This window comes from Drosophila sulfurigaster, chromosome 2L, assembly GCF_023558435.1.
Source record: "Drosophila sulfurigaster albostrigata strain 15112-1811.04 chromosome 2L, ASM2355843v2, whole genome shotgun sequence".
Taxonomy (NCBI): Eukaryota; Metazoa; Arthropoda; class Insecta; order Diptera; family Drosophilidae; genus Drosophila; species Drosophila sulfurigaster.
The window spans coordinates 20,317,764-20,328,962 of record NC_084881.1 but is presented as its reverse complement, the minus strand read 5'-3'; the positions used below and the strand labels follow the sequence as shown (position 1 = coordinate 20,328,962).

The 11,199-nt window shown below is 37.5% G+C and overlaps 1 protein-coding gene across 1 annotated transcript in view; it reads left to right on the top strand.

The window, feature by feature from the left end:
* The first annotated feature begins 295 nt into the window (after positions 1–295).
* Positions 296–11,199, top strand: part of LOC133842887 (protein sax-3) — a 56,842-nt gene continuing 45,938 nt past the window's right edge. Inside the window, exon 1 of the mRNA XM_062276184.1 lies at positions 296–983. Coding sequence (XP_062132168.1) covers positions 701–983 — 283 coding nt within the window. The 5' untranslated portion in view covers positions 296–700. The remainder of the gene's footprint in view (positions 984–11,199) is intronic.

Genomic DNA, 11,199 nt, shown 5'->3' with positions numbered 1-11,199 from the left:
CAACGTGGGCGCCGCATTGAAACGACTGGCAAATGGAACAAAACAAACCAAATTGTAAACAAAGCGAAGCGGTTGGGAGAGAGAGAGAAAGAGAGCGAGCATATTAAAATCCACAGCATGCAACAAGTTTAACAGCGTCAAATGCGTTGGCTAGAAGAGTGCGCAACGATGCGCTTAACAGTGCCATTTCGAGTAATGCACTGTGCCTGTGCGTTCTGTGTGTGTGTGTGTGGATTGTGTGGCTCGGTTAACAGAGACGCTCGCTGTTAACAGTCGTCGCTGTGGACGCGCATTCAATTTGCTGCTGATACTCGGTCGCATCGGTTGTGCGAGCGGGTTTCGTCGTTTGTTTTACTCTCGGTTTCCGTTTCGTATCGCGCGACGCGTCGTCGGCGTTCGCGTAATTTTCGCGTTCTGTGGAAAACTCGCATGCCACTAGAAGGCGAGATTTCAGCTGGGAACGCGCGTACCCAAGCGAATTTTCGTGCGTAACGCGTGGATTTAGCGGTGTTTGAACGCCATATGATGGCTGCATAAAAAGGCACAAAACAAAGGATTATAGAATTATATATGATTATAGTAAATAGAGTGCCAAAATAAAATACAAAAAATTTCAAATGGAGTGCTAAAGTGAATTTGAAAACGGTGCATCATTTATTCAGTTTTTGGCCAAAGAAGTGAAAACTAGAATTCTGACAAAATGCATTCTAACGCATCTACAAAAATACAAAATGTGAAAATTATAAATAACAACGCGAGTGAGATCAAACAACAACTACAACGACGACGACGACACAGAAACAATCAAAATGTCGCCCCAACGTCGCCGGCTGAGCGACTAAAAATACAACGCAACAACAACGAGAGGAGTTGTGGCAAGCGGCGACAGATGATGCGTCAGCGTCAGTCACCTCCATTGTTGCAGCAGTTGCTGCTGCTGTTTGCTGGATTAAATGGATTAACACAAGTTGCAGCGCTCAAGGGTAAGTCCATATGCACATCCATACTATATAGTTCACATATCCCTAGTCTCTTTAATATTTGTTGGTTGAAGGGCAACCCTGCCACATAGAAACTCCAAATATGATTAACTATTTCCGCGCTCTAATGGCCAACAAATCCTTTGTGGAAATGCACACATACATACATATGATATGTACATATAGTTCCCTTCCTCTCTCTCACACTCTCTCGATATTTATTAGTGTCATTTGTTGTTTCCATTCTCGTTGCCACATTTGGTGCCTCGCTTTGACTATTTTTGGTTGGGGGCACGAGTTGCAACAACAACAACAAGAGCTACGACAACGCACCAAACGAACTGAAATTAAGGCAACGCGGCGCGTTTGCTAATGGATTTTAATGCCGCTTTATAGTCGTGTCTATAAGCATAATTCAACTTTGTATTTTTTTCTCCTCTCGTTTTCTGTGTGTGTGTTTTTTTTTTTACCGTCGGGGTGATTTGTGGGATACCTATTCTGACTATTATTTCGGGTAGATGTTCTCTTGTTAATAGTGCAACAACAACAAAAAGTTTTAACAAAGATCATATTACATAGCGAAAAGTGATAGATTACTATTCGGACTTCGTTTCGATCGTTTCCCAGAAAGAATTTTTTTTTCTTCGCAGTAAGCTGCTTCCTTCTTTATTATAAAACCGATTACGTTAGATTCCATTTATTTGCCTCTTGCACAACAATAACAAATATCAAAGCGAACATAGTACTTAATAACCAAACAAAAAACAAAAAAAAAAACATTAACAAAATAAAATAGTTTGTATTTTGTGGTTGTTGCGGTTTTTTACTTGAAAATTTCAAAAGATATTGTCTTCGTTGATAATCATTGCGGTTAGTTGGAAAAATGTGCAACTTCACATGCTTGCTACTAATCAGCCGCGTACAAGAAAATTAATGGAAATATTTTGTAGAAAATTAAGCCGACATCTTTTATTGGTTTTCTGTTTTAAAGTAGATCAAAATTTTGATTTTGATTTCGATTTTTATTTAAGACTTTAATGGCAAACAGAATTTATGTATAAAGTCGATTTGAGTTTGAGTTTTTATTGCTATGCAACATGACATAAAACTGTTGTAAAATATATTAAAAATTTGTAGTTTTGAAATGCGCAGTGGAAATAGAAATAGTCAAAGAAAAATCCATCAACTTTTAATATCTAAACTGAATATACATATTTTGTATGCACTTTTTCCATGAAGTATTTATTATATATCTTAGTGCTCAAATAACTTCAGTTATATATTAATATATATTTAAATGAAAAAACTTTAGCTGGATAATTTCCTGCTTTTCATATAACTTAGTATTTTTTTAGTATATATATTTAGTATATATATTTATATGTTAGTATTTGGCATTGTTTTAAATTGCAAATACTTTTTGCTCAAATAACTTGAGTTAGATAACTTATTGCTTTGCTTTTTAGTATTTTTGTCATATATTAGCATATAACTTGGTATATTTTTTCTTTTTATATAGCTTAGTGTTTTTGTTACATATTAGTATATATTTTGGTTTTCCGCATTGTCAAAGTTTGTAAATATTTTACTCAAATAACTTGAGTTATATAATTTCCTGCTTTGCTTTTGGCCCTTTTTCCCTACTGCTGCCCACATGATTTAACAATTGAGTGGAGCCAATCATGTGATTGTTGAAATAACATGTTGCAGCCTTTGCAGCTGCAGCTGCAGCAACACTTGACTTCATTTACATGACTCAAAGGTTGCCCCCAAAAGCGGCAAAACTCAACTGCTACTTAGCCCAATTTCGCATAATGCACATGAGATTTTTTTTCTTCCCTACAGTCAACACAATCGACAGTCTCTTTTTTTCTGTGCTCCTCTCGGTTGGTAATTTTTGCGGGAAAATTACAAAAAAAGGCCAACGGGCAACGTTCGGAAAATTGAGCCGCAGCAATTGTAACACTTTTTTTTTTTTTTTGTACGTTGGCAAAATCTTAACTAGGCAATGTACAACAAAAAAAAAAAAAAAGAAAAAAAATTGTTCATGAAATTCCCTGGAGACAAACTGCACGCCAGTTGCAATTCACATTTTCTCTCTCTCTCGGTCTCTCCCTTGAACAGCTTGGCTAGCTGGAAAAACGCTCCCCAGAGTAACATTTATAAGCATTTTGTCAGAGTTGTCGTTGCTCTCGGTGCGTCTCGGTGTCAACCCTGGGCAACATGTTGTGTTGAGGGCGACGTTTAGCAGCAGATAATTTTTATGACCCGCTTTGCTGTTGCTTTGATTCTGATTCGGATTCTGATTCTTGAAAGTGTTGCACGCTGCTGCCCGCTGCTGGTGCCACAAGCAGCCAACGATTGACCCACCACCTCGAGATTGGTCATGCCACCAACACAACACCCCGTTCATGCCACACTCTATAGTATAGTATAGTATATAGTGAGGGAGCTTTGCTGCCGTGTGCCGTGTTGAGATAATTTTATACAATTTATTATCAACGTGCGACTGGCGTCGCGTGCAACACTTGCCACATGGCTCATCACAGCTTCAACGCGCCGTTGTTGTTGTTGCGTGCTAAATGTTTTCGCTTTTGGGATTGAGAATTCTGTGCAATCGTGAAGTAATCGGAATCCCCCCCGAACCGAAATTCAAATCGTTTGCGTGTGTTTGCTTGTTGCATTAAAAAGCATTTAATAAGCATTACAGATTACACACATTTCTACGCAAATACTGAGGGTGTAAAACTCACGTTGCATCAATTTTACGCCATGCTAAAGACGTCAAAGATACAGCTAAGCCTTTTAACTTTTGATATAGATCGGTTATGGGTTTATCATAGATATTAAAGTGAGAGAAAATTTTAAATGGTTATTTGTTGATTATTTTACTTTCCAACACTCGCATTGATTAGTTGAAAGCATTGTTGTCTTAACCAATCCCATAAAAATAGCATACATCAAGTTTAGTATGAAATACAAATAAATTAAAATGTGCCAAATTGTTTTGTATGGCGAAATGTTTTATTAGACTGCTGAGTATTTAACCAGGCAAACCAAGAAATCACTGCAGCTATTAAACCGAAAAATGCAAGATTAGTTGGCAATTTTTTACGAGTTCACAACTCAACAATTAACAAATTATGTTTCATAAAGTTTATGATGCTGTAGAAGAATAAAGAAAGTAATTAAAAATACCAGCTACACATTTTCAATTAAAAATTCAAAATATACCAAATTCACATACCGAATGCAATATTTGGTATATTAATATAGTATTACATACAGAAATATACCATAATCTACTGAAATATACCAAAAGGCTCATATTGAGTATATTTATATGGTACAGTATTTAAAATATACCACAAAATACTAAAAATATTCCGGAGACTAACAATATATTCAAAATATGCCACAAAAATACCAGAGAACGGGTATGTTTTAAAGGTATTGCTTTCAAAATATACTAGATTTTCAGTTAAAGCAACTGAGGTTGCAACCCGACTATAGTAGGCGTTTTTTTTTTTTTTGCTTTACACAATTCTTTCTTAAATATCTTGTAAAATTTGTATCAACAAAAATGTTCAGGCATCCTAAATACTGTTGTTAATATTGTATGTATCACAAAATCTAGCTTCAAATCTAAGCTTGCTAATTAATTTTTTCGATTTTAAACAAGCTCTGTCAAAAAGGAGATATAATTTCTCTCTTTCTTTTAATCTATGAGATCTTCATACTGACATGGGTAGCGGGTATTAAAGAATTACAAAACTAACAAAAGTTGTGTAGAACAAGCTTAAGATTGGGTTGGAATTTTAGCGTATTTTCGATTCGTCTAGTTACTGTCTCTTATTACTTGTATTTGCTTCCATTTTAATTAAGCGCTAGCGAATACTTCTTTTTTCTTCTTCGTTTTGCTGGCAGAGAGTTATTTGATCTGCCGGGGGGGTTACTTTTCAGCTAAATAATAATTAATTATGGAAAAACAACTAGCGAGTGGAGGCAAGCGAAGCGAGTCTCTCTCTCTCTCTCGATTCGCAGTTCTTCTCAAGCGCCAAGTTTTGCCTACGCAAATACGCAAGAGTTTTGCTTCCTGGACATGGACGTGATTCTGGACATGGACATGGACCAAGCGACCGGCTGCAAGTAATTGCAACAACTCTTTCGGTGTGTGTGTGTGTGTGTGTGTGTGTGTGTGTGTGTGTGTGTGTGGCAAGTCGCCTTTTGTTGTAGTTGGACACAGCTTTACATAGCCGTGGGTTTATTTTTTGCATGTCTTTCTTGAGCTTTGCGATATTAAAAATAAGGAAAAAATTAAGCCTGGCAGCCGCGTTAAATGCAAACTTGCAGCCGCTTTTCTGTCTCTTTTACTGTTCACTATGTTTTTTTTTACTTTTTTGGTTGCCCAAATGTTGCACACCGTTATGGCAGTTGGCGTTCAAGTTTGCTTGCCACATTTTTGCATGCAACGAGAAACGCTCGACAAAAATGGGTTTTCTTTTCTATTTTTTTTTTGTCTTTAGTTTTTCGGGGCAGAGAGAAGGCGTTGCTGTTTGTTGCTGCTGCTGAGGCTGCCGCCGCTCACAGCTCGAAGCGTTTTGGCGAGCTGCTTTCAAAGTTGAAAGGTGATGTGGCAGCTAGATTTATGCTAGCTTATAACGGGAGTAGCTTGCAAACACACACACACACACACAGACATAAAGCAAAAGTTTCCCAGCTGCATTTCTCGATTTTTCAGAAGAAAGACTTTCAAGTTCTCAGAGACTTCTCGAACTGATCTTTATCGCTATCGGTTTCGGTATCGCTTGTTATCTGCAACTCAATTTTGTACATCAACAACGAAAACATTTCATCATCGCTTAGCCAGTTATGTTTTCTTACCTATTTTGTTTGCCATTATTTTGTATCTAGATATTTGTATTTTTTTCTTTGATTGAATGCCTCAGCGTAATACTGTCTGGCTTTTTTTTTTGTTGTTGTTGTGTGTGGGTTTTTTTCTCGTTTGACCTAAAGCTGACTTGGAGCAATTTTGTTTAGATCTTTGACTTGTGATATATTTATTACATTTTCGGTCGCCCACATACCTAATTTCAGCTGCCGCAATCCGATAAGTGAATCACAGAATAAATATTTCTTTAATTTTTGGTACAAATTTTTAATACTACATAATTTTGTTGCTGTCTTGATTTTTGATAATTTATAGAAGTGTTTTCAAAAGAGAATTAAAGAGTTTAAAGAGCTGTGTGAATTATTTGAATTATAGAATAAAAGTGAATTAATATTGCACAATACAAATTTGACTAAAAGCAAAAAAACATTATTATAATCGATTTTGTATGGGGAAAAAAATATGAAAGAAAACAATGTAATCTAATCATTTGCAATAATACAATATTTTCAAAACATACCGAATTTATACTGCAAAAATACTAAAATATATTGGATATATTGATTGATTTCTGCACTTCAAATATACGTAAATATATATTTGGTTTAAAAAATTACGAAAATATACCAAATTTTATACTTTGTATATTGATATGAAATTACATTCAAAATATACCACAAAATACTAAAATATACTGAACGGTATACTCACTATGTTGATATAGTACAACATTGAAAATATACTGAAGACCATACTTGCTTTATTGCTATACTACTACTACTTTCAAAATATACCATTTTGTCAACCAAATCATTTGCTGTAAACTTAGCAGCTGTTTAACTTGAAATGCATCTGCATTTTTCATGCTCGCTAAATCTAATCAGAGTTGATATCTGTCGAGATAATTTCAGGCATAATTTCGCTCAGCTGAAAACTCATTTCCGCGGGCACCACAGAAAAAAAAGAAAAGAAGGAAAAACAGACGCCAAGCGGCAGGTAAAAGATGCGCCAAAAACTTGTGAGTAGGTTTTATGTGTGTGTGTGTGTGTATTTGTGTGTGGCTGGCTGTCAAGGAGATAAAACCAGAAGATTTGCATATTTGCACTTGATGCAGTTGAAGTTTGGCGATTTGCACGAAGAGAGAAGAGTGAGGTAATTTTGCCGGCAGCAAGTTGCAAGTTGCCAGTTGAGAAAGATTTGGCGGCGCTGCCTACGCGCTGACTGCGCCACGAAAATTATGAAAAATTTCAAAAGAATTGCCTTGAGTCATAGTTGGCGACGTTGCAACCAAGAGAGTGAGAGAGAAAACGTTTATAATTTGCTAACAAGACGATCGACGCGGCGGCGCCGCCGCTGCAACGCAAACGCGACGTTTGTCTGCAATTATGACAAGTTGACAAACGGCTTAATCCTAATCTCTTTTCCCAGACTCTCTCGTAAACTAAACGATTTTGTGGCCAAAATGAAAAGATGCAAGCGAAACGATATTGCCACATGGCATTTAAATCAATAAAAGATGCGGCAAGAGGCACAAGAGGAACGTTTATCGCATTTGTGATATCTAATACCAATGACTAAGACCTCTGCCTGCCTCTTGCCTCTTGCCACACTCTCTGTGTTGCACGTTTGCGTCTCTCCGCTCCGCTCGTTGAAGTCATCTTCCGCCTCGTCGAGTGCGACACATGCAAATTGGCCATGTTTGAGTGGAAAACAAGTTTGCGTCGCGCTCTCGACGCTGCTTTCTTGTAGTCACCTGCGTAAGCGACAACGACAACGACAACTGCAACAGCCAACAACCAACAACCAACATTCAACGGCAACGTCGACGACGACGACGACAACGATCAACGGGCAATGGCCAACAACTTGCAACATGCAAAATTGGACTGCGCTGCGTGCAAATAAGGCTAAAATGGCAACAACAACAAACTCGACTGCTGCTGCTGCTGCTGCCACGCAGACAATCAGCCATAAATCTAAATGACTGTCAACCCAAGCCATGCCACAAACAGCGGCCCACAATGCAACGCCGCGTTGCTGCAACATGTTGCCCACAGACTCGCTGCAAGTTAAGAGAGAGAGACAGAGACTTGAGCCTAAACTCATTTGCCGCCAGGCTGATAAGACGCACACACTGAAATATGCCAAGAACTTGATATTGATATTGCGCCGGCATCGCATTTACCATAAATATTCCCTTTCAACTTTGTTTATTATTATATACGAATTGTGGGAGCATTTTAACGACTAGACGAAAAAACAAACACATACACACACATAGTTCCATGAAGCGACTCAACTTGCAGCGCATTTTAATTTCAATTGAGCCGCAGATGTTCAGTTTTGTGTTGACTGGCAGCATTAATAAATAACATCAACATAAATTGAAATGTTCTCAGTGACGGCGACAGCTTAGAAAAATAAAAGTAAACTTTAAATACAAAATTAAGGATTAGAATTCTATATGAACAACAACATAAATTAAATACTTCATCGTTTTAGTGTTGAGTTCAGCTTAGAAGAAAATATATACTTTAAAATATGATATAATAAAAATACTAAAATACTACTATAACACATGGGCTGAAAAGTCCCCGGGCCTGACAAAGAAAACTTGCTTTTTTTGGATCAAAATTGGCGTTACTCATCAACTTAATCTTTATCAAGAGCATCGCAATCATTCCAGAGCCGCTGTAACATTTCAATATAAATTTTTTAGAAGGATTAATTTTTTGCCTCAAAATAGGCTTCAATTTCAGTGTTAATCGTGTGAAATTTTTTATCGGCGAGCATTTTTCCAGGACTGCTAACCTCCAGAAGTCGCTGGGAGCCTAATCTGGCGAATTAGTGGATGTGGGAGCAATTCGAAGTTAAATTAATGTAGTTTTGCCACTGTCATTGAATCATGAACTCATTCTTGTTGTTGGTCAAAAGTGAGCAAACGCGGCAGCCATTTTGACGAGATTTTCTCATAGTCAAATGCTCATGCAATATTAAGCCAACATGTTTTTTTGATATCTTTACGATGTTAGCTAACTCACGCAAATTTAATTTTCGATAATTCAAAACGATTTTGTGGATTTTTTTTATGTTTTCTGGTGTGACCTCGCCATTTGGACGTCCACTGGGTTCTGCATCATCGGTGTCTCTACGACCATGTTTGAAGTCAGCAAACCAACGTTTTGTTGTTGTTTCTAATGGAGAGGAGTCCCCATAACACTTTTCAAGCCAAAGCTTTGCTTGAACGGTATTTTTTCCCATCAAGAAGCATTGTAAGATTAGAAGACGAAATTGCATTTGATCCATTGTTGTGAAAATAGAAAAAGTAGTGTCACTTTTGGCTCAATAACTTACAAACTAATGAATAGAATATCATGAAATTTTAGCAGCTGTCTTCTGAAGGATTGTATTAACTGAAAAAAAGGTGACTGCAATAAAACTAGCACAATCTATGTGTAAGGCCCGGGGACTTTTCAGCCCACGTGTTATATGCTTTAATGGAAAGTGAACAATTCATATAGTTAATTAAAAGAATTGATTGGAGCTTTGAGTTCTAAATAAACACGAACATAAATTGAAAATTTGATTTCTAACTTCAAAATTAGTTCATTTTCAGTTAAGAAAAATCTGAATGTATTTCGATTAATTTTTCCACACCGCAGCAAATTGCCTGCACTATAAATTAGAGTATTAGGAGCAAGTCTTTTGTTTAACGCTCGTTAAATTTGTGAACCAAACTCTCTCTAAGCTTATGAGAAACTACTCTGGCTTTCGACACGCTGCCCACGCACAGTGGTCATAAAAACCAAAAACTGGTAGCTTTAAATTCAACTAGTTTTGTCATCGATTTCATTAGTTTTAGACACTGAGACTAGAGACTGCTCTGTCAAATGGCACTTGAAAGTGCAACGCGCAGTTTTCCTGCTTCTACGCGCCAGTTAATTTATTGCACTTTTGTGAGAGGGAAATGCGATAGGCCAATCACTTGAGTGAGTGCAGAGAAGAAGTCGCAGCTCTCCTCTCGATGAGGCATGCATTTAAGATAAGGCGTCACTTGTCGCCGTCCCTTTGGCATTTTCTTTTTTGTACCCTCACTCCACATTTCCATCGTCATCTCCTAGTTTTTCTCGTTTTTAGCATTATTTACATTTTAAGAGGCAAAGTGAAGCTAGAAGCAGCAACAGCTTGAGTGACAGGCAGACATTTTATACTTCTTTTTTTTTTTTGTTTTTGTTTTTCGAGGCTCAAATTACAGCGCAGACATTTGTTTAGAGTGTTGCGCCGTAGAATTGTTTACATTCTTTACTTTTTCTTTACATTTTATTTGTATTTTGTGTGTGTGTGCGTTGTTGTTTTATTGTTCCTGTAAACATTTGCAATAGAGAAAAAGAATCAGAACTGAAGAAAAACTGGAACTGGAACTGGGTTAGGCGGGTGTGGCCTTTGGCAGCGCAAAGTAAATATTTAATTAGTGACGCACCTTGTGGGAAATGGGATTTCACTAGACAGAAGAGACGCCCATGCAAATGTCGGCATTTTATGCCTTTGCCTTTGAGGCACACAAGATTCTAGGAAAAATCGTTCAGTAGAAATGTCAAGTCATGCAACGCGATCGCTGATCATCGTCCAGCTTCAACTTCAACTTCCAACTTTATTCTCATCATCTTTACCTTCATCGCCATCTTCTCTCTGTCTGTTAATTGATTCAGCATGATTTTGTATTAATTGTCAGATCGATTAGAGGCTGATCGTTTATGCGTTTATTGACTGTCTACAGAATTTACGGGCTAATTAGCCATTCAGCCGATTCGCAGACGTGACGCGACTGACAACGAACAAAAATTATTCGCGCATTCTGCTTTATGTCTTCTCTTCTTGCATCATAAATTTACTTTTGCATTTTTTGGTTTGAAAATTAATTATTGCCACGGCTGCAATTTGTGCGGTTAATTAATCAACTGAAGAATTTGCATGACAACGAACGAGACACAGCAGATAGACAGAAAGACAGACAGTCAGGCAGGACAGCTGAGTGATCCTGGATGCGCTCAACAGATTGATGTCTGCTTGCTTGCCACATCGCGTGCAACTTCATCGTCGTCTTCATCTCGTCTTTTCGTATCTGTGGCAAATCTGTCTCTCTCCGTCTGAACCCTGCACGATCATTAATAAACCGCTGTGAGCTGTCAATAAACATCAACGTCTTGAGCGTCTTTCGAACGTCGAGATTGGCACAAGAGAAACGAGTGAGAAAGCTTCAGACGAGTGTGCTCGACTTTGAGATACCCAGAGCGTTATTATTCTTAAAATATACCAAATTAATATACC